This window comes from Pipra filicauda, unplaced genomic scaffold (genome assembly GCF_003945595.2).
Source record: "Pipra filicauda isolate LSUMZ 115617 unplaced genomic scaffold, ASM394559v2 scaffold36_size6622888_pilon, whole genome shotgun sequence".
In the NCBI taxonomy this organism is placed as follows: Eukaryota; Metazoa; Chordata; class Aves; order Passeriformes; family Pipridae; genus Pipra; species Pipra filicauda.
Genome location: NW_024104498.1, coordinates 635,023 through 659,317, shown reverse-complemented (window position 1 = coordinate 659,317; position 24,295 = coordinate 635,023). Strand labels below are relative to the sequence as shown.

Below are 24,295 nucleotides of genomic sequence, written 5' to 3'. Positions count from 1 at the left end.
TATCTATGAACAGGTACAGGAACAGGAGGGGGAGTGAGAGTGGCCAGGGCTAATTTATATCCACTGAGTCAGCTTCATTGCATGCCTCCTGTAATAAAGGAGGCAGTTTGTCATAGACAAGTAGTTTATAGTGCTGGGGCTGCATTAGCTGGCCTCAGTTTCCAGAGGAGGAGTATTGTCATTTTAACTAAACTGCAGAATGCTAATTTTGGCATTAGTATTTTTAAATAGAAGTTATACGTTTTGACATTAACTTTAAGATGAAAGCTCCAGGCAAAACTTCTGGCATTTATTTTTACTTTTTTTCAGCACATTAATAATACCATCTTTATATCTGGCACAAAACAAGTCAAATCTGCATGTTTACCACTTAGAGACCACACAGTGCTAGTGGCTAACTGCCCTTCTATTCATGCTAATCCAACGAGAGGATGGAAAATATTTTACTGTTGAAAATTGTGTTCTAGTGCCATTAAATCACAGTAAATCATTCTGACAGTTAAGTATTATAATTGTCACCAGATAACATTGGAAATATTCCCCAGCTGCCTAGGGCAATCAGACCTAATGATAGTTTTGTAATGAATGCAGGCAATTGTGGATACAGTGGACAACCTGCTCAGGCCTGAAGCTCTGGAGTCCTGGAAGGACATGAATTCTTCAGAGCAAGCCCATGCAGCCACAATGTTACTTGATACATTAGAAGAAGGGGCTTTTGTTTTGGCTGATAATCTTCTAGAACCAACCAGAGTCTCAATGCCCACAGAAAACATCGGTAAGTAAACTTCTTTTCTAGCAGAAATTCAAGTGCTCTGCGTTGCTTTTACAAAATGAGGAAAAAATACTCCAGACAGCAACATAACCCTCTGAAGCTGAGCTGCACAACATTTAGTGGAAAAGGGAATGCTCCACAGTGACGTTCTTCTTCAGTGTCATTAATACAGTATAAAATGGAAAGTAGTTGATGTTGCAAAGTTGATTTACCAGTGAAAAATCATTAGCAGAACGCATGGATGTGAAGAGTGCTTAAATGGCAGAGTATGGATTTTTTTAGGTAACTGCTTTCTGTAGAGCTGCAGAAAATGCTTTTCTGTTATATATAAAATGTTCCTAATGAATTCAAATTACTTTTTTTGCAACGTACTGTGCCAGTTAAATATTTTAGGTAGTCAGAACATAGGCCAAATGTTTATAATAAACATGACTGCCTTCAGGTAAAAATGTGTTCAGTGAACTACATCTCCCATAATGCAGAATAGCTGTGCTTCGGGGACTGCAAAGCAGCTGAAGATAGTTGGAGCCTAATTTAGAATTTGAGTGGTGACAGAGAAATGAAGGGGTTTGGTATTAGAGATGTGCAAATATTGTTACGCAGGATGTGCTAAAGCAAAAATCATTGCTATGCATAAAATTAAAATTCCTTCGACTTATTACAGAGATTAATGTTGTCTCAGTGAGGTACGAGGAACCTGAAAGTCTGCTAATATGCAGAGTACCGAGACAGAGACTTGGAGGAGGGTGCAGAAATTAGACTTTTCACGTTTCGGTGTCTGCATATTTGTAACTGTAGAAGATGACTCTGCCTAGTTTTTAATTGAGTAGGAGGATACTGGGAAAGGATGGGGAAGGGTTTTACAGTCCCTTATCTGAGCTGTCTTCGAGTCACAGTAACACATCACCAGCACCATGCAGGACATACACATGTATGGCCTGGAGAAAGAGAAGTCATTCCCTAATTTCACACCTTTTGTCAGTCTAGTTCACACCTGTAGTTAGACCAGTTTAATATAACACACATTTTGTCACCCAGTTGTCCACTCTCACCTATACGATTTTATCCATCCAAAGGAATCCAGTGTTTGATGGCAATCCCACAAAAGTTTCCCAATATACAGTGTGTTATAAAAGTAATACCTAAGTACAGTCAAGTGGCATCTGATTTTTCATTTTGTTTTTTAGCAGAACTAATAAAATGGTTTCCTATAAACCTTTATACGGAATTACATTTAGGAAAAAAATTAGAAATTATTTTTAGCTATGAATACTGATTTTGCTAGATGCACAGCTTAACTATTCTTAGGTATTCTTTGCTGACTCTTTAAAAAACTCTTTATATCTAAATCAATACTTAAAGTTCTAAATTTGTCAGCAGGAGATACTGCATAGACATTAGGATCTTCAAAACCAGCATTTTTCTGCGATGTGTGTGTGGTATTTTGAAGTGGATGTTTTGGGGGCACAAACTAGGAGGAGGTTTGATATCGTGTTATCACTATTAAAGTGCTGTCATTTTAGCAGTGTGCACTAGATTTAGTTAAAGAAGCTAGCTGTGTGTGATTGAAACATGCAGTACAAATCTGCCTTACAGACAGCAGTGTGAGAAAACTAAATAAAGAGTGGGGGGAAAGATTGTCATCTGGCATATTGCAATCTGGCCAAGAGACTTTCTCTGCATTCTCCTTTTCTGACACTTTTTTTTTTTTTTCCTCCTCCTCTGGTCTGCTCAGTTTTGGATGTTGCAGTGCTCATTACTGAGGGCCAGGTGCAGGACTTGAAATTTCCTCAGGGCAGTAAAGGAGGCAACTCGATTCAGCTCTCGGCGAGCACCGTGAAGCAGAACAGCAGGAACGGTGAGTCCTGGGCACGGAGCACTGAAACCCCATTAACTTCTGCACAGCCTGCTTACCTCCCCTGGTTAAAATATCCAAACAAAGCACAACAAAACCGCTCTGTGGCGTTTTCTCAAAGACCGGGAGCGCCTGGTCGTTGTTCTTCAAATCCACAGCCTAAAAAAGCCTCTCTGTTTACCGGTGCTTGATCGGCGGTTCACTGGAGTACAGGTTGCCGCCTCTCTGTGGGACTCCGTGGCACGATGATGGGATTCCTTGTCTTTTGTAGGATCAGCAAAGCTGGTTTTCATCATCTACAAAAGCCTGGGCCGTTTCCTCAGCACCGAGAACGCCACCATAAAGCTGGGCAGCGACCTGGCCGGGCGGAACAGCACCATCGCCGTCAACTCGCACGTCATCGCCGCCTCCATCAACAAGGAGTCGAGCCGGGTGTACCTCACCGACCCCGTGCACTTCACACTGGAGCACATCGACGTGAGTCACGCTAATGAGTTAATGGGAAGGTCATAAAAGCAGCAAGGGAGAAAAGCCATGCGGGAAAAACAACCCTTTTTTTTTTCCATTTGAATTTTAAATGTTGGACTGGGTCGGAGACGCAAGTCGAGTTAAGTCTGTGAACATAAAATTAAATGAGCCTGGTTCAGTGATTATTAGAACTTAAGTGTATTCTTAATGAAAGCTAATTCAGTAATCAGCATGAAAATGTAAATGACTAATTTGTTTCTAACTGAAAATTAACTCTTACCTTAGTAGCAGGGTTGAAAATAACTGTTAAGATTCTTGATAGCCTGATGTAACAATTTTTATTGACACTTTTGACTTTCAACATTACTTTTGGACCACGTTATGGATGCCTATTCAAATTCTTGAAATTGCATTTATTCAGTGAAGAATAAAGTACGATCTCTTGGTTTGTTATACTTTAAATTTACGTTTATTTTCTTCATGGCATTTTATTTGATGTGTTTCTTTGCTCGTAACTTTGGCCCTTTCTGTTTTCATGTCTCACATGGGGAAAGTAAATAATCACTACTGTGATGGAGAAGATATGGTTGGATTTTCCTCTCAATTTGCCTCCTTTTATAAATCTGTTTTGATTGTTTTTCATCAAAATAGATAGGCATTGAGGAGTGAACTTTTTCCTGATATCTGTTCACATGACTTCGACCTGTCCAAAGGTGACAATCAAAAGAAAAAGACCCTGTTTTCGAGTTGTCAGTTACAGGAAAAATATCTTCAGAATATAAATTCACAGTCCTAATTTTCCAGAAAGCAAGAATGACTATAATGTACCATCCATGCATAAAATCGTAAGATGGAAATTGTAATTGTTTAAAATTGAGTCTACAGTAATTGAGACTACACTTTAGAGTGCTTCGGACTATAAAGTCCCTTTTAAACTGGATGTCTTCCTTGTGCAACACAGTCCACAGTTTTGCTGATGAAAAACTTTATTGTCCGAAACATGCAAAGTTTAATCTAAATTACCCTTTACACGTATTAAACGATTGTTATTGCCATCTTAGTCTGTAAAATCCTCATTTCGTGTTATCCTTTTATCTCCCAGCCTGACAATTATTTCAATGCAAATTGCTCCTTCTGGAACTACTCAGAGAGGACTATGATGGGGTACTGGTCAACGCAAGGCTGCAAACTGGTTGACACAAATAAAACTCACACGACGTGTGCTTGCAGTCACCTGACCAACTTTGCAATTCTTATGGCTCGTCGGGAGATTGTGGTAGGTAATGATGTTTCCAGCCACAGGCAGGGAACAAACTTAAAAGATTTAGCTTTAAATTGTCAGCAAGATCCAAAATTGCTGAAGTTTCTTTAGTATTTATAGCTCCTATCCACTCTTCCAAAAGCACTTTGCTTTCTGTAGCACTTTTCTTCCTCATCCATGAAGTTACAAGTAAAATAACAGCAAGAGAATGAAAGGAAGGAGAAGAGTTTTCTGCAAGTCATATTTTAAAGTTCCTGACCAACCGTACAACCATTTTAAAGACCTCCCCCAGTCCAGATGGAAAGTGTCTGCAGAGACAGCTGTGCAGGCTGTTCCCTGGAAGCACAAGTGCCAGCTCTCCTTGGAGAGGAAGGTCAAGGAGCTTCCACACTGCTTGTTTAGGTGCCTGTTCATACTCAGAAATGTTGTTGTCTATATAAAGCAGTTACTGGATGTCAGGGGCCCAGAGCATACAATATTTGCAGGGATATGGGACTTCTCATACAGCCACTGCATTGGAAAAGGCTGCTGCAAAGACAACCACGGGGACAGAAGTGATTCTGTCCTAGCTGAAGCAAGGAACCTTCTTTAGCTGGATGTGAGATTGAAGCCAGAATTACACCTGTAGCATATTCTGCCTTTTATCCTGATCAGTGTGGTTTTGTACATTGCTTTCTTCTGTGCTGTGGAGTTGCAGGTCTGTAGGAAAGAACATGTACTCTTACAGTAGGTCCCAGGGAAAGCTCTCCCTTCTCTTTGCATCAGAGCCGAGTGACTCTTTAAAAATGTGGTGTCTGCTGTATTTCTGACCAGTTTACAGGGAGACATAGGAAAAGTAAAAATGCTATCTGGTTTGGATAAAATAGTCACATTTTTCTCTCAGACCTGCTCCTTTTCTACTTGGCCTAATCCTGTTTTTCTGAGAAGCTGACCTGAGACTGAGATGTTACTGAGTACATTTTGCCCATCTCATGTAATAAACAAGTGACTTTTCTGGATGCTACCTGTGAAAATAGGTTTTTGTTTATACTCATGAAGAGTCATGTTAATTTTCTCCATTCTCGGTTATTTCTAGTACAAAGATGGAGTGCACGAATTGCTCCTCACTGTCATCACCTGGGTGGGAATTGTCATCTCTCTTGTTTGCCTGGCCATCTGCATCTTCACATTCTGTTTTTTCCGTGGCCTGCAAAGCGATCGTAACACTATTCACAAGAACCTTTGTATCAACCTATTCATTGCTGAGTTCATTTTCCTAATAGGCATCGATAAGACGGAGTACAAGGTAAGTTCTCTCTGTGTGTACTGATCTTGTTCTCTGAAATGACTGTTTGAAATGGATTTGAATTAAAACATGACAACACTGACAAGTTTTCAGTGTTCTGACACAGCAAGGCTGAAATAAAAGCTCAGTGTGAAAATAAGACAGACGTACTCATAAACAGTATTTACATCCAGCCAAAATATGCTTTTCCTTTTCACTTGAGAAACTCTGACTGTTAATGAAGCAGGTAGTTAGACTTTTGAAAAAGGAGATGAAATTAAATGTTGACATATTAGGAACACATATGTTTTCTCTATTAATATGTCTTAACAGCTATTGACTTTTTTTATGTATATATATTAGCACAGAGCCTTTTGTGTACATTTACAGATGTTTTACACTGCACACTCATGCAGGTATTCTGGCAGTATTGGTGAAAATATTTCTGAAGCGATACATTGGGTTGAAGTTTACTAATTCAGTATAGTTTCATCCAGAATTTAGCCAATGGGGAGAGAATTCAGATTGATTTCTGTTACAACAGTGGAAATTTCCAAATTACAGCAGATAAAAATCTGTGGGCAGCCACTTCATAATTTTAAATAAGCAATATCACATTATGCATCTAGAACCAACTGCTCATGTCAACAGCCAAGTCCTAAAACCATATCAGTTTCAAAATCAAAGAGTTGCTTATAAAATTGGAAAGTCCACTGCATAATTGATGACTGGTGGGTGAGGGTGCATTTCCTTATTTCCATTCACACTGTTCAGCCGATTTACTCTCTGTAGCTCCTGAACACACAGTAGTAGTTTCAAATGTCCAGCCTATGTTTTCAGGTAGGGAAATTGCTCCTGAGTTTGTGAAAGATTTCTTATAGAAGCATATGCAGTTCTATTGCACACTTTTTAATTGGAGGGGCAATGATGTGGAGGTTTTGTGGTTTATATTCCCATCTCTCTCTTTCTTTGCAGATTGCATGTCCGATATTTGCAGGTCTCTTACACTTTTTCTTCCTGGCAGCCTTTGCCTGGATGTGTCTAGAAGGAGTGCAGCTTTATCTAATGTTAGTAGAAGTATTTGAAAGTGAATATTCTAGAAAGAAGTACTATTATGTTGCTGGCTACCTCTTCCCTGCTACAGTAGTTGGTGTCTCAGCAGCTATTGACTACAAGAGCTACGGAACAGAGAAAGCGTAAGTAATTGCAAGTGACCTGAGTGTTTTTCAAGTGAATAAGTTTTTAAAGCCTATTAGCTGTCAGAGGGACCCTGACAGACTAAAATACCATCTGAAAGCTTTATTGGTAAGAGAATGGCGATGCTGTGCACAAATTACAATCAAGTCTTTTGTAATTCTCGAGGTTCAGGGGATTTGTACTCTGGAGAGACCGATTCTAAATTATGGTCTTTCTTTTAACACAAAAGATTGACCTGAAACAAATTGAAAAAGTAAATAACTTTTTGTCCTCAAATGTATATTAAGTAAAATTTCTCAAAGTATCTGACAAGCCTAACCACCCAGTTTTAAGCTAATGCTTCATTAGATGTCTTTGTTCAGCTGCCCCTCTAGCTAGCTCTCATCCTGAATTATGACAGTACAATATTCCAACCCATATGTTTTATTTTGATAATATTTTATCAGGCGAGTAGAGTGGGATTAAAATTTAGCCACTGCCTTTTATTTACAAAAATACAGATATATATAGGAAGTGACAGAAGGTAGACAGAAAACATTTCTGAGGATCTGAGTTGCTGGAGGCATGAATTTGCCTTTCAGGAGTGTTTATTTTGTCCTTTGATAAAATTAGTTACAGAATGGGAAGATACTGTTGACTACAAGAAAGCTGCTTGATTTTGCTACTGATGAAAGACAAATAAGAGCAATTCATCAGGGAACTGGGCTGTATGAAAAATGAATTGCTAAGTGAAGTTGGCCCTAATAGGTTTACACGTCATTTAGTCTGGTATCTTATGTATTCCTTCTCTACTGTTCAACTCCCAGATGGGGCATTTTATTTATACCATATTGTTTCTCAGCAAAACGTGGCATCTGAACGTTTTCTGTCTCATATTCCTCAGGAGTGAGCACTTCACATGTGATATAAAGTTAAAAGCAGATTTTGAAGGTTACATGGGAAGCCTGTAAAAAATCCTTACTGATGTTGGTTCATTAGTCCGTGATAGCACCTGTCACCAAAACTGACTGCAAGGAGAGAGCTCCTTTTGGTTTTCTTTCTCCTTATACATTACCTGTTCCTGAGGATGTAGTTTCAGGTTCAGTAGTGTTATTGCACAGGGCTCATCAGAAGAGTTTCAGGTTAGGAATTGTCCATGGATTAAGTGGTACTGTGCAATGTTTATCATTTTTTATTGGCAAAATGTTCAGTTAAGAAGTATTTTTGCACTTTGCATTTACTGGATGGAGGTGCTAATGCAGCTGTTCACTTTTCATTCTTTTTTTCCATCATAGTTGCTGGCTCCATGTAGATAACTATTTTATCTGGAGTTTCATTGGACCTGTTACCTTTATTATTCTGGTAAGAACTTTGTTTCTTCCTTTCCTTTTAGGTTGCCTCACAGCAAAGTTAATACTGTCCTTATTCACAAGACATTTCATGAAAATGCTTATAAACAATTTGTAGTGTGACCAATGGTTATATAAATATTTAGAAAGTTTTAGAGAGTGCTGACCAAATGATTAATTGTCAGAGCTGTGGTGGCACTTCAGCACAGCCATTTTTTTCCTAATGGCTGGAAATCTGAAGGTCGTATTGACATGTGTTGTCATATGAAAAATGAATGAAGTACTAAACACAGGGTTTTTTAAAAAGGAACCATTGTTATTGCTTTCAATTGAGTCAGTTCTGTACACATTCCAGAATTTAACTGCTAATTATCCAGCATAATTACCTCAAAAGGGTATTCTAACGCACTGGATAATTAAATAAATCTTATATTCCATTTCCTTGTTTTTCTCTGCTAGTTCTGTATCTTTAAAGCCTGGCTGTACTTGGGAAATATTGCAGAAGGCTGGTGCTGGGGACACAGCCTATATACACAGAGAGCTTTTCCCATCATTGCTGATAGTTTGGAAGGATGAATTAATTTGTTTTCATGCCCTTGAAAGTTCAAATAGATGCTTGTTTTCCTGCCCTTACACAGTAGGAGAGTTGTGAAATGTTGACAGAATTTCAGTTCCCTTGAATTTCCAAATTCAGAAATTGTATTTTGTCATTATTGGTTTCTCAGCTGAAGCAGAATCATCAGGCATAGTTATGAAATTTCTGACTTTTATAGATCATGTGCCAGACGTACTGTTCTGTTTCAACACTTTTTGTACTTTCTAGTCTATGTTACTTCTCATGTGAAAAGAAACTAATACTTTGATTGTGGAAATTTCTGTTAAAAAATATGCCTGGCCAATGTTTTGTAGGTACTTTATTCCTTCCTGGTATCTTCATTATATTGAAATAAGCTTATGTATACTTAGGTTGGATTCACTCTCTATTTATATCAAAGACTGTTTCAATCCTTGAGCAGTCACTTAGGAAAAGAGAGTTGTGCAAATTAGAAGTTGTTAAGAGTTCATTGGCATATTTTCAAATACATGGGCGTAGATGCCAAAACTTATGTGTGTATGAGTTGAATTAGAAAAATTACAGGGTTTGTAAGATTTAAGTATAGACCGTAATAATTGTACAGAATTTATTCTAAAGACATTCAAATTAAATCATGTCTCAGAATGATGGGGATTCTTCTTTTAATTAAACCTACAGTTGCAATTGAAAGATAGACTTAGTATTTTCAGTATGATAGAGGATATTTTTCAACACGAGGTTGTTTCTCGGAGGTGTTGTAATTATTACTAGAAAATTGTTCTGAGTTTCATGCCAGTTCAGTCACCTCAAGTCTGATCGTGTGGTGATAATTTTGCTTTTCGTGTCTCGCTCCTTATGTTATTGGTACTGGGAGTATTTTGCTAAGTCACCTCTATTTTTCTCCCTTGCTCTACAATAACATTTCACATGGGAAGCTTTGGGCTTTGCTGACGGCTTTTTCACTTCCTCATAACCAGGTCAGAGTGAGAATAGAGGTGAAGGACATTTAATCATATTGACCATGTACAGACATAGTTCACTATTATTTACTGGCCATGACATTATTATCCTCCAGCAAATCATTTGGACTGAGACGCAAAAGGCCTTTGGGAGCAGTATTCCCAACTTCAAAAATATGAAACAGCAGGTAGCAATCACAGCACAGTTCCTGGGAGTAATTCTTCTCTGGCAATTGCTTTGCCCTCTAATCGTCCCAACTGAGAAAGCAAGAGAGACCAGAGGAGGAAGTGTGAGAAGTGTAATGGCTGAAAAATAATATGTCATGTGCAGTGTAACTGAAGAGCTATATTTGTAGTGTAGCTTACTGAGGGTCAGTAGCATGGGAGAATTTCACCTTGGTAAGCTTTTTAACATGTTGCTCAAATCACTTTTACGTTTCTCAGTTTAATAGTACTGTCAATGCACAGCAACTCTTTTTTGACAGTATTGCTTTCTACTTCAGTTCACAATTTTTTTCTCTGAGTTTATAAGAATTTGTACTTGTGTGTGTGTGTACATTTTTGCACTAAATGAGGATGGGAAGTATGAGTGGGGAGTATGAAGTTCCTCAGTACGCCTTGTGAAGAACTTTCAACTTCCCTGTTTCCATAGCCTGTCATGCCTTTGGGCACCAGGGTTATTATATCGATGAGAAAAGAGCATGTAAGTAATGAGCGGTGGGAAACCATTAGTATGCCTGAAATGATTTAATGAAAGCTTGGATCATGATACGTCAGGAGCTGTTCTTATCATTTGGACAGCTCCATCTGCATCTTCAATAATTAATTCAGTTCAGTAAGAGTTCAGTGTGCACACTCATTTAGAAGCCTTCAGAGAGCCCCTCTCTCGCCGCCCGCCCCAGAGAGGAACAGGCTGAGAGCAGAGAGCTGGAGATGCAGGAGCAGCTTTAGAGCTGCATTTGCCAGGTAACAAAAGCTCCGGGGAGTTCAGAAAGGGTCAGAACATGTGCAGTTCAGCTGGGTCACTGCAGAGTGCCGTTCCTGCTCTCCTGTCTCATCGGATCCGTGTCAGCACCGCGGGCTCTGCGCGAGGAATTTTAAGCCTCCGAGCTCGGGCGGACGTGATTCCATTGAGCAGGTTCATGGCTAGAAAACAAACAGTGCACCTCTGTCAGCTCTGGGCAGGAGAGCCTGAGTGTTTTCACTGCTGTGTAGATCCAGATTCATTCATATCCGAGGAATGGGTGAGGTTGGTTTGACTTTAATTTAGGCACAACCGGTGCAGTTTGCTTCTCGCAGATGGAGCCAGCATATTAATCTACCAGTGGTTGTGTAGGCAAAGATCACATTCCATTAACATAGGAAATATGAAATGTTTTCACTCAGGTTGAAGTATTACTCATCAAAGTCAGGGATGTACAGGTGCACACATAACCTGGCTCCACACGTGAAAATGGACTGTGTCTGGAACCTTATTTCTATAAATAATAAATGTTTATCTTTCTGTAGTAGACACTTGATAAATGGTATTTATGTATAACTCACAGGGGGAAATTTATCATAATTATTGCAAAATCTAGCTTTATTTCAGGACTAATTCATTGTACCTGCAACTAATTCCAATCCATTAGTCTGCTGTGCAGGTTATTACATTCACTTTTTTAAAAAAGGTAATTTGACTTGAAGACACTCTCTCTCTCAAAATTACGTGGGTTTCAGAGGCCAGAAAAGACAAATTTCCTACTTATACCATCTTTCATGTCCAGTACCTTCTGATTTCCAGATGAGGAACGGCCACATGTGTGTTGGCTGTGAAAGCAGCAGGATCTTCCAGGTACATCAGAAGATGCTCTCATTATTTATGTAATTTTTTTTATTTTACACACAATTCTAAAATCAGGGTATAGATTAAGGTAGCTCTCTATGTAATCCAGTATTCCATCTCTTCCAGTTGGTATGCTTTAGAAATTAGGGCAAAATCAAGCATAATGTTTTAAGAGGTTTCACATTATAGCTCCACCTACTGTAACTGTGTGTTCTGTCACTCGTTATCACAGCAGAACCTTCAAATCCAAAGCCTGACCAGACTTTTAACTTCTTATTTTTAGCCTTCAAAAGAGTGTTAGGGTGATTTTCAGTCTGATTTTCAGAAGTGAAGCATGAAAGAGATTTTACAGACTTTATTAAGGGTATAATTTTATGACTGAGATGTATACACTGTGCCTCTGTGTGTGTGTTTGCACAGGGTATTTATATTTTTTATTACCACTGAAGAAGAGGGGTACTTTTCAGTTGCAGATTTTGGCTCATCTGGAGCTCAGACCAGGTTGCTCAGAGCTGAAAAAGCTTTCCTTGTACAAAGTTGGTACAAATGAATACAAAAGTCCTAACTGTGTTTTCCTCTCCCCCTACATATTTCTCACCCAGAAAAGTAATTCAGCTATTCCTTCTAAAAGCAGTTATTTTCCAGCAAGTTCCCTTCCCTCACTGTTTAGTGTCTTTTGTCAAAAAAAAAAAAGTGGCAGGATGCCCAAAAGTCTTTAACTCATGAGTTCCTCCAAAACAATCAATTCCTAGATGAAAAGCAGTAAAGGGAGCCAAAAAGCAAATCTATAGAAAGGTTTTGTTACAGTATCTGTAAGCAGGCAAAATAGGGTTTTTATAATGATATAATGTGTACCAGAGATGCCAGCATGTTTGAACAAGTGGCAGACCATGGTCTTTTGGCTGCTGAAACTGAAAACTATGCAACATTTCCCAGTGATGGAGAAACAAGTATCATATGCTCTGTTGTCATAGTTACTTTGTGTTTAAAGTACCGGATTTTTCCTTGTTACTTGGAAGGACTTTTTCAGCTACTGTGATACAGCATTATTATTTCTGTGGGCTGCTTTTGTGGGTCTGTACCCAAAATAGAATTAAAGTGTCTCTTAAGAAGCTGCTGTGTACAGTTATTCCCTGGAGCAGCAAGGACACACAGACAGAGCTGACAGACCTGTTCAGTGCACTGGAGCTTGGCTCAGGCTCTGGGGTGAGGCCATGTCTGCACTGAAGGAACCTCAGCATGTGAATGCAAGCTTTTGTTTTTCATATGTCAAACCAGCACTTCAGTTGTAGAGAGAATCAGAGGATCAAACCCTCTCGTTTCATAAGGCAGTCATTTATGGGCTAAACCATATCTATGAGTTTTTGATCCAAGAATGATGTTGCTGGTACAATACAGGATACTCCAGGGGAGCTCCTTAGGCAAGGATTAGCTTCCAGCTGTGCTGCAAATACTGTTCTGAACTGGATTGTGCACTCAGGGATGCACAGGTCACAGCCAAAGTTGATTTACATGTTAGGATTGGGATGGGGCATGTGTCTTAGCTCTTAATCTGTTTGTTTTCACAAAAAGCAAATTGAAGTTGCATTCTTTTAAGCAGGCTGGAGAAGTTCATGTTATGTCAGCTACCAGATGTACGAGAAACTTTTTCAAATCCAGGAGAATAAAGTCTGCCTGCAAAGGGTCAGGCACAGAGCCCCTGTCCTGTGCAAAGGCCGGGGAGAGAAGCAACTTATGTGCTAAGCCAAGGAACTTACACCACACAGTGGAAACCTAGATAAGAGGGAGAGATCACAAGGATATAATGAAGTGGTGTTTCTCATCTGGGTAGACATTACCTATAAGAATCATAAAGGGAGATCAAGATCATGAATTATTGACACTTCTATTAGATTTTGCAGCAATGGAAATATGCTCAACCTACACCATGTACATACATCTGCTTAAAGGTCAAGCATTTTCAGTCTATTCTTGGAACACAAACTGAAATCAATCATCAAAGCTTATTTTTGTTATTTGTATCACATACATTTTTTCTATTAATCTCAAGACACAATTGTAAAAATATTTTACTTTCAATGGGGACTGATAAGGTCAAAAGCTGCCAGACTCTGTTCTGGTGTTGAGAATGCCTAATAGTTCATGCTGTCCATCCTGATTTTGAGACAGCAGCAGGAGTGATAACTTGATTGCCCTTAACAGTAGGAATTGTTTCTGTAATACATATTCTTATTAAGAGACTGATCAGAGCCTGAAAAATACTCCCTTTTCCAAGATTTTCCAGACCAGCTCTTCATTGAGTGACATTTCTGACCACTGAGGCCCAACCGTGGGAACACGTTGCAAAAATTGTGAGGATTTTGAATCTGTCTCAAACCAATGATCAAACCAGACTTGGTGTGATCATTCTCCATCAGTAACCAGCTGCAGATACATATGGAAGATTATAAAAATAGGGTTATAATCTGTCTATGTGTTATAAGGATGTCCAAGCATATTCTCCCATCTTGTCTTAGCTTTTGGTTCAGCCATTACTTATTGTACTTACTGTACTACATTGTACTAGTACAGAAGGATGTGTGTCTTCTTCCTGAGAGGACACAGCTCTTACTGGTTTCAAAGATACAATTTTTTTTGAATGGTCTCCATGAACAAACTAATTACTCAGATTGACTGGGTGCTACTTTCCAGCCCATGCTCTGCAGGCATCCTTGTGTTTGGCTTGCTGTGCTCTTCACAGGCTCGGAAATCGATGGGAGAAAGGCACCTGCTAACTTTGATATCTGGGATTCTGTTTCAAAATAGGAAAACTATAAAAAATTTCCTTCAGCATCTTCCCTGGTGTTATCTGTATGGACACAACAAAAAGACACCATAGTCCTTCAAGTGGCACACAGTCACTTTGACAGAATCCAGACTACAAAGGGAAAGAGGGCAGTAGGAGGGTGCAGCACCAGCACGCGTCTGTGGCACTGTTAAGATTGATGCATTCCCTACATCTTTTTCTTCTTCTCTTTCTTTTTCCTCAGTTACATTTAAGCTCTCTTCTGGAATTTGTGAGAACAAAAGGGAATAAAAAAACAAAGTGGGGGGGAGAAACCAGCAAAGGTGAAAAACGTTTTAAAAGCAGGATGGGGTGCTAAAAAGACAAGTAGTATAGCACAGGAAAGGGGTAAGCACAGTCCTCAGAGGGAATCAGTGAGATGGGGAAAGGGCCAGAGGTGACAGGCAAAGGTGGGCAGGGGCTGAGCACAACATGCTGCAAGGGGGAGCTGGACTGGGGATGGCAAGTGCTGGGCAGGAGCTCAGGATGATATTTGGAATTTGGAAACTTAAGTGAAACAAGGACTTCTAACACTTCTTTCCCCCCTCGTATGTATTTGCAATCACCTTTTACAGACTATCTGATGTAGTTACCAACTTTCAGTACTTATTTGAAAATAAACTACAGGGTTTTTGTTTAGCCTGTAACATCATCATTATTCAACCTATTACTTGAAGTAGTTTAATTTCACTCTTATCTGTTTTGACAGCTGAATCTTATCTTCCTGGTGATCACATTGTGCAAAATGGTGAAGCACTCAAACACTTTGAAACCAGACTCTAGCAGGTTGGAAAACATTAAGTAAGTGCTTTGTGTTCAAGTATGAGAACTATGATTATTTTCTGATTGCTGAACTGATTGAAAGCTACTCTCCATTAGGAGCACATGCCATTGTCTCCCAGCAACTGCAGATGTCAATTAGAAGCAAACAGAGCCAATCCTGCTTTCGTCACATTGTTGCTGTAATGTCACAAACGCCGGTCAAAATTAGATAATTTCAGCCTGGAACTAGTGCCAAGAAACTGTTTCACGGAAATGCCACAGCACTGTAGTAATTTCATTTGCATTTAAAATGCAGTTCAAAAATGATGTTCCTGTTTGCATGGCTGATATGATTATATTAAGTTTGTTTTGTTAAATGACTTTTTGATTTAGGGATTCTGAGCAGTTTCTACTCGTAATCCTGTACTCCCAAGAGAATTGACTCTATTATTATTGTTAACTTGAAGATTATCTGCTGTTTTCATGCTAATTTAACAAATGTTTACTTTATCATGGTGCTGTACTGTAGTATCCCTTTTGCAGAGTAATACAAGTTTTATATAACTAACAAGGCTTTGGCAGCTTTCCCTTTTTTAGATAGCTTTTTACTGTATTCTCTGTAGCTTTACATTGTACTGAAGGTTTTTGTTACCAACACTGAAGGGATGGTGGAAGTTTCTAACGCTGAGGGTTGGATGTGAAAGGGTCTTACAGATTGGCTTTGACTGTTGCAAATGGCCAAGGGAGGTTTGCAGTGAGGGACCCTTGGGAACTAGGATGTTCTAGATAGGTCAGTACCAGCTTCATTGCATGTTGCATGAGGAGAGAGAGAGCTAATCTTTAGCATCTCTCTCTTTTCTTCCTTTTCCTCTTTCTGTCTTCTCATCCACACCAGTAATTACCGTGTTTGTGATGGCTACTATAATACGGACTTACCTGGGTAAGATAGAACCCTACATTAACAAATTTCTGGCATGACTTTTAACTTTACAAACTCGGTCATATTGTGGATTTCCCTTAATTTTAATTAACTATTTTTGAGATATCTGATTTGCTAAAGACTTTTTAACTATTATATGCCTTTATAATTTTAAATTGCCTGCCTCTGCATTTTGAATTTCCTAATTTTGACTAATTTTTATAGACAATTAAAAATGCTCTTATTAATTTCTGTTTCAATTCTGTCTAATAATTTTGTTTCTCTTTTCTGCTTATAATGCTTTCTAGCTATGAAGATAATAAGCCATTTATCAAGTAAGATCATTAGTTAGATGTGGAATTCACTGACTAAATTCCCTTTCCCTTTCATTCTGTGCCGTTCGCTACAATTCCTTTTCCTTAACCTGTTCATGATGGAATCTTTTTTAGATTATTCTGTAAAGCAATATCCATGTTTTTGTCACATTTCAGCAGGGGTTCTTCATGTGGAAGTTAGACCATCTAGCTTCGGTTTAGCTGAGTTTATCGGAGCATTAAAGATTTGGGCTCTAGGCTTTTAATCTGCTGTTTAACCTTTGTGCATTTGTGTGACATTATTTGGTGTCATATGGCAGCACCACTGTTTAAAATCTATGGTGTGATTAGTGGCTAAGCCAGATTTATCAATCTCTTTTCTAAAAGCAGATAAGGCAATGGAGTAGCTGGGGTTTGTGCTATACTTCTGCATTTCAAAATAGTTTTGACATCCTATGCTGTTCTTGAGAAAGAAAAAGGTTATATCTACTCTTGCTGTTTTCACTGGAGACTAAGAATACTAAATGGAATTGTTCTTTCTTTGATAGATAAAAGGTTAAACCCAAGGAATTTTTACATTTGAGTATGAAACTAGTAAAAGTCAACTGCAGGAACTGAAATGTTAATATTGGATTTGGCCATGTGCATTCTCCTAAGTAATGTTACTAAAATTAATTTTCTTTTACAGATCCTGGGTCCTGGGTGCATTTGCTCTCCTGTGTCTCCTTGGCCTAACATGGTCATTTGGCCTGCTGTTCATAAACGAGGGGACTGTTGTGATGACCTATCTCTTCACAGTATTTAATGCTTTCCAAGGAATGTTTATATTCATCTTTCATTGTGCCCTCCAAAAGAAAGTAAGTTACCAGAACCACAGATGTGTGTTCCCTAATTCCTTAGGAAGGCCACATGTAATTCTTAAAAAAATAGAGAAAAAAATAGCAAAGTCAAGAACTCTGTAGTATTTTGAAGTAATTTGGGGAGGGGACTGGGATTCCAAAGCAGTTTTTGCTGTATGTGGGAGTCGTGTAGCTGCCCTGTGCCCCAGGCAGGTTTAACAGGGGTGCACCATTTCCAACCTGGGCTTGAAATGTTTTGAGGCTCTGTGAAGAAAATTGCTATAGAAAATGTCCTGTTTAACACTGGTGATATGGTATCTATTAGTCTGCACTTAGAGCCAAAAGTCTTTTCTGCCCATGTGAAACAAGTCCTGCCCCTGCTGCAGGGCTGCAGCCAAAGGACCAGTTCCAGTATGAGCCTGGAAACCTCTCCTTTCCTCAGAGCAAGGCAGAGGACCTCTCCTGAGATCCCACTAAGCTGCCACACAAAGCTCCAGGTGATAGGCAGGGTCTGTACTTGGTGTGCTCATTCATTACAAAATCAAGTGAGATGTAAAAATTAATTTTACTACGAACTTCAGCACACTTTACAAAAAAGTAGTCATTAACTACTAACAGCAATACTTTTCTAAAGATGGAAAAGATGCCAGCATGACTACTTTTTTTCCAAGAGTTTGCCTCCCCCAGAAATCCCAGTAGCTTTGTTCTCTTAACTGGAAAAACTGGAATCCCCTGGCAAGAGGGATGAGCTGAACTAGTTCTGCACCCCTTCAGCTGGTGGGAGCAGAAGGGCCCAGAATGAGCAGATCTGCTGGAGAGGGAAGGCTTGCAGGGGAGAGAGGAACAAGCAAGAGAGAAGGCAGGTGAAGGGTGCAGCTCTGTGGGATTCTTTTTGGGTTCCCTGCACCCCTTCTGTTCCCCAGGGGATGGAGACTGCTTCCAAGGGTGCCTCAGAGAGGCTTTAAGGAAGAGTGAATGAGAAAAGCTGACAGCCTCTGTTAGAAGGCAGGACAAGTGAAAGTAATGAGAGTTGAGAGGAAGGGTAAATGTTAAAAGTCCCACCCAAAAAAAGTAACATGTAATGCAGTACATCCTACATTTGGAAATACCTTATTTGCAATATTTAGATTTTAAATATTTTTACCAATTTTAGGCTGGAGACCTAGCAATTGTTAACTCCCATTATAATTAGCTCACCAGAGACATAATTAACAGATATTTATAAGATGGTTTGAGACCATTGGATAAAGCGTTGCTGTGGAAGTACAAAAAATACAAAACCCATATTCGTGCATGTTCTCAACTGTACCAGCTCTAAGAGTATCAGCATCTCTAAAGCTGGTGTAGACAATGGCATTCAGACATGTTTTAGCAAAGATCTGGTAGACAGAAAGCATTTTATCCAGATGAACGTGGCACTCCTCTCATTTTGAGAGAACAAAAGCACACTTAGGAGATGGAGCCTAGGAAAAGATAGGGAAGGAAATGCAAACATTCTCAAAATGCAAATAATTTCTAGATTAGGGTTTCCTATAATGTTTCCCTTTTTGTATTTGTGTTGGACTCAAAAATCAAAAACAGATTCCTTTTTTATTTCTTTTTACAGCTGTGCATTGTTTTTCTATAAAGTGGAGTCAGCAGAAAGGAATATTAAAATACCAGTCAAGTGTGAAAAAGCATAACCTAGAGCAATAAGATTTATACCTGAAAGAATGTTAAAGCTGCCATTTAAGATTTTCAAGTGTCGCTGCCTTTTGACTGGGTGTTGTCCTACCCTCTGTCTGCATAGCTAATGTAGTCTTTTTATTCTGTTATTACTAGTTGGTCACTAAATTGAACAGAGAAATAGAACTGTGGAAGTGAAAACTATTATGTTTCCAGTTCTGACGAGATGATGGTGCTGTTGCTTCCATCAGTTTCCAACAAGCTATAATTTAGAAATAATGACAGTGGAATGCACACTCCTGACAGATAATGTACATTCACTGCAATAGAGGCATTAGGCAAAACCAGCCCTGGAGGGTGGTATTTCGGAAAAAATACAGTTTTGATTGCTATTGTCTCTACTGTGTAGTGGTTTGGAGCATTTAGTATCCATTAGTGTTCAGGAATGTATTTTTTTAGGTGTTACACCATAAATATAGACCTATGTTTTTTACACTACAGGGTTGAAAATTATAATTCTAAGTTGTTTCATTTCTGCTTTCGTTTTTTATGTGTCTTTTGTGCTGATATAGATGGGGTTGACTTAAAATATGTACCATATATTTTTATAAAAAGGTGAGTTATTGTGCCTAGCTTGAAGTTAAGGCACAAATTATTCAAATTTTCTTCAACCTTGTGCTTTATAGAAACATCACAGTATGCATTCCATGAGTAAAACTCCTGTAATGTTGAAAACAGCACATTACATACGTAAATCCACACAATTAACTTTTTTCATTTTCCCCTTTCCCCTTTTTGCATACACACAACTTTCTGTGTTATATATTCATAGGTCAGGCAGAATTTTCAGATTAGCTGAAATCCCACTTTTCACAGAAACTCATGAGTCTCATTGGTGTAGAAGAGACACTTAAATTCCCACCTCTCTGATGGAAGAGTTATGAATTTAGACTTACACATCTATACAAATTTTATCCACTGTGTCCTTTCCCTGATGCTGTCACGCTGCCAAGATGTGCACGTGCTCTCCTGCTACCTGAAAACAGTAGTCAGTGTAGCAGTCACTGAATATGAGAGAATTAACTGCTCTGTAAATTAATCCTGATTACTTTTATGGCAATCATTAACACACATAACAAAACTAAAGTTTCCAGTAGGTCACTGGAAACAGAAGGTGAATGAATGCAGGCCAAATACTTGGAATCATTAATTAGTTTTGTTGCTCTCTCAGGAAAAAAAAAAAAAAACAAAACAAAACATCTACGTAGGTATATTCAAATTTCCAGGCTCAACAAGCTGAGTAATGGCAGTTTTATGTTCTGGTCCTAAAGTGGCAACTGCTTCACTCCCATCCTTTATGGCTCAGACTGTGACTCTGGGACACTGGAAGGTGCCTCCCCAGCAGAGCTGCTGCTCTGCCCCCAGTGGGGCACTGGGGAGCTGTGCTGGTGCCAGAGCAGGGCTGGGCACGTGGAGTGAGCTGAGGGAGTTACACAGAGTGTGAAAAGGCCTTTACAGCCATGGCACGCTTGGCACTCTGGAGCACAAGGCAAAACATAAAGGGCAGTGCTGAGCAGTGCAAAGGCTGCTTACCTCAGCCCTCCTTGCCTGCTGGGATGGCAATACAGGCTGGAATCCTGTGCTTTCTGCACCAAAAGCTCATATAAAAAGGACTATTTTCAGCCACCGTTCAGTTCAGGTAAACTTAACTGTACTACTCTACAGTATGAAGATAAAATAAATATAATTCCATAACTAGCTCAGTAATGATTATTCAAGGACATCTAAATGAAGTGTGTCTATACCTTGGAAATAATTGTTTCAAAAGTCCTGGGTAGCTGATAATACTGCCGCTGAGTAGGGGGAGAGCTGTGGTTTTGCCAGCAGTTTGACAGACGAGAATTATCTATTTGCTTGAAAGGCAGTTTCAGTGCCAGGTTCCTGTGTTTTTGCCAGCAGAGATATTTAACACCCATCCTTGTGCTGAGCAGTTTGGTTTTCTCCCCCAAAGGTGCGTAAGGAGTACGGGAAATGCTTCCGACACTCCTACTGCTGTGGGGGGCTGCCCACGGAGAGCCCCCACAGCTCAGTGAAGGCATCCACCACCAGAACCAGCGCCCGCTACTCCTCTGGCACTCAGGTGACAAACACTTTGACAGCACCTTTTCGTTACGTTTATTTATTAAAAGCCCGCTGAGATGTGTTCCAGTCAGAAGGACTAATTGTCTTCTCATCGTTATCACTTAGATGGCAAATACCGCATAGCAGAATTATTTCTTTTTAAACATTTCCTTTCACTTTGGTCTAATACAAGCACCTTTTTTTTTTTTCTTGTAATTAGGGTTTATAGGAAGGTTTATACCACCATGTTTCATCTAAATGGAGTTTAATAAATTAGAGTTTTAATAAAAAAAGAAGGCGTTTTCACTATGTGCTAGAAGAATGTGTTACTTTAGGCCAAAGTAAACACAAATATTCTACATAATAGCACATGAGTAGGAGAAAAATCTTTTCATAACTTACTGTGCTTTTGTCTCACTGCTTTATGTTAACAGAGTCGTATAAGGAGGATGTGGAATGACACTGTGAGAAAACAATCTGAATCGTCTTTTATCTCAGGTGACATCAACAGCACTTCAACACTTAATCAAGGTCAGTCACTGGGAACATTTCGGTTTTAGGATCCTTAAATTTTATACAGATTTTATATCACAGAAGAACAAGAATGTTTCCAAAAAAAAAAAAAAAAAAAAAATCTGGAACAAATGTTCTCCAAAAGCAGAGTTTTAAAGTCATCCACCAGCACTTTTTAAAACACAGTGTTCCCTCAACTGGCCCTGCTATAGAAGCTGAATTCCTCCATTCATGGGAATGTATTTAAATAAGTTTCATCAATAATTTAGCTTAAAAGCAAGATCATAATTTTAAATCTTTCCTAACCTTTATAGGTTAAATCTGAAATAGAAATATGAGTGCAGTAACATTTTAATGCGTATTTGACTGATTTTTAGGTGCAGAAATTTTCCCAGTGAAATCTAATTGATATCATTTCTATGCAAAAGATGTCTGTGAAGCATTTATCTTTTCTGTTTCAAAGAGCATCATATCTGTAACATGGGATAGAATCCAGATTTTCGGGCACAGAGAAGTCAAACCATCAAATCTTCTCAACTCAAACAGACTTTGAAATCTGTAACATCATTCTCTTGTCCAGGCAGAACACAAGGGTATTAACCCAGACAGATTGTCCCTTCCTCCCTGCCCTCCCTGCTGGGTTTCCTTAGGGCAGTTTGAGCAGCAGAGGAGAGAAGAGTGCTCTGTGCCAGGCAGGTTCAAAGCCTGTCCTCCACCCACATCCCCACGAGAAGAGCCCTGGTCTCACTGCAACCCGCTCCTGCTCAGCTCACAAAGCTTCAGACAGAAAATTCAAGTTCATGATTCAATGGCAGGGGCATGTGCTTGACTCATGTTGGTTTTCAAAGTAAGAACTGTGGTATTTGCAGAGGCTCAGGTGGCAGGGAGCACAGTTCTAGTTCTGCTCTTCGGCGTGTCGAGAAGAGCTGTGTCTCACTGCTCCCCTTCCCCATATGGGTCTTGCACGTTCCTCTGGCAAAAATTAAGTAGAAAATGTGTATTTTTCATGTCCAAGAAAGAAGTTAGTTCCCCTCCAGTGTCTTATTAAAATCCCATAAATACACATTATATAAAAGTTTGGGTTTTCACCCCAGTTTGATGTCTCTGACTCCTGAGGTTTGCTCTAACCATGCTACACCCTGAGGTAATGCAGAGTTGAGCTGAGCTCCTGAAAGCTTTTCCCTGTTCTGAGTTCCAGTCTCAAGTCACTGGAGATGTTCTGCCATGATTAGAAAAATTGCTATCAACTCTTTTCAGTTATGAGACTGTCACTATCTCACTGGTACATACTTATAAGAGTAGCCTAATAATTAATGGCAAGTGTAATTTTTCCTTTAAAATAAAAATAAAGCTTTTAAAGGTGGTCAAACAATTTGGATTGAAAAAAATTCTTAACTCTAAATTACAAGTAATGATTTTAACCAAGATGAAAAAAAACCCAAGCAAAATGTTAGTATTTTTAGTAAGAAGTACATTACAGCTGAAAAAAGCTGTGATAAAAGCTTTTTAGTTGATCACTGATACAAACTTTCAAATAAGATTAGCATAGTCAGACAGTAATTCTTGGAATCTCAGAAATTTCTGCTCATTTCTGCTACTAAGTATCTATTCTGCTAGTAAGTAGTACAAAGGCATTAATATTTGGAATATATACTATCATTCCTTGCCCCAAAAATATCCACACTATAAAGATATAGCTGTCTCTTTAGTTGTCCTTGGGTCTGTAATACTCTGACCCTGTGCAATGCAATAGAAAGTGAAATTTTGCCTTATTGAAAAGTTTAAATTAATTTTTAAAACACAGCTTTTTGTGTGTGGCTTTTTTTGGTCATTATTCCAATCCATTTTTCCTGTAGTAGCTAGAAATCAGAGATTAATTGACTTTTTAATAATGTCTCAAAATACGCTGTTTTTTTCCTAATTATTCCGAGGGTTGTTTAAATGGTGTTGCATTAACATGTAAAATGGGTTTAAAAAAATCTGTTCATGTGGTATTTTGCTTTGTCTTACATTGTTTGTAAACTGGTTGTTTAAAGAAATTTGTCATTCGAGGAAATCTATTTTTTTTAAACCTGGCAGATAAATTTGCAGCATGAATGTCCCGGGAGAAAATGTGAATGCTCTGATTTCTTAGAGCAAATATTTTGCTTTCCCCTCAGCATGCATACTTTTGCATATACTAAGATGTGCTTCTTGCAGTTTATCATCCACTGTCCGTTTGAAAGCAGCAACTCCCTTCCACTCTCTGTGTGTTTTTAATAAAGTGAATAACAGCTCTCATCCTGTCATAAGAGGGTTTTCAGTTTGAGAAATTCAGTTCTCTCCATTCTGGACAGAACTGCTCCATATGCTCAGTGTTAAAGTTCTAATAGCTTTATGTAGTACCTGGATCTCTACCCATTTAATTGCTATTCTGGTGTAGCTGATTTGTATACATCAGTAAATATCACTTTCACGAGATGTTTACTTTGGGGATTTGGGCAGCACCTGTGAATTACTGGAATCTAACTGTGTTTTCCTGCTCCCATTTCAAATACATAGCTAAAACACATCCAGAAATTTTCAGCTGAATTACATTTGACAAGTCCTACATGATTCATGAGGAATAAAAAATATTCTTTATTGAAACTGTCAGACTAAAATTAAAGAACTGACATTTTTTTTTTTCTGTTTCTTTTGCTTTAGGAATGACTGGCAATTACCTACTAACAAACCCTCTTCTTCGACCACACGGCACTAACAACCCCTATAACACATTGCTCGCTGAAACAGTTGTATGTAATGCCCCTTCAGCTCCTGTGTTTAACTCACCAGGTGTGCTTATACTTCCTGAAT

The 24,295-nt window shown here is 38.9% G+C and overlaps 1 protein-coding gene across 19 annotated transcripts in view; it reads left to right on the top strand.

Annotated features, from left to right (window-relative positions):
- The window catches only part of ADGRL2 (adhesion G protein-coupled receptor L2), a 378,099-nt gene that overhangs the window by 346,122 nt on the left and 7,682 nt on the right, over positions 1-24,295 (top strand). For 10 of the 19 annotated variants that reach the window (XM_039384678.1, XM_039384661.1, XM_039384662.1 and 7 more), the window contains 14 exons: positions 592-775; positions 2,508-2,630; positions 2,899-3,104; positions 4,198-4,371; positions 5,432-5,641; positions 6,596-6,816; positions 8,092-8,158; positions 15,037-15,128; positions 15,985-16,029; positions 16,317-16,343; positions 17,011-17,179; positions 20,838-20,966; positions 21,382-21,478; positions 24,146-24,274. In XM_039384678.1, the coding sequence (XP_039240612.1) occupies positions 592-775; positions 2,508-2,630; positions 2,899-3,104; positions 4,198-4,371; positions 5,432-5,641; positions 6,596-6,816; positions 8,092-8,158; positions 15,037-15,128; positions 15,985-16,029; positions 16,317-16,343; positions 17,011-17,179; positions 20,838-20,966; positions 21,382-21,478; positions 24,146-24,274 (1,873 nt within the window). The remainder of the gene's footprint in view (positions 1-591; positions 776-2,507; positions 2,631-2,898; positions 3,105-4,197; positions 4,372-5,431; positions 5,642-6,595; positions 6,817-8,091; positions 8,159-15,036; positions 15,129-15,984; positions 16,030-16,316; positions 16,344-17,010; positions 17,180-20,837; positions 20,967-21,381; positions 21,479-24,145; positions 24,275-24,295) is intronic. The other 9 variants (XM_039384669.1, XM_039384667.1, XM_039384668.1 and 6 more) reach the window with 4 other exon arrangements.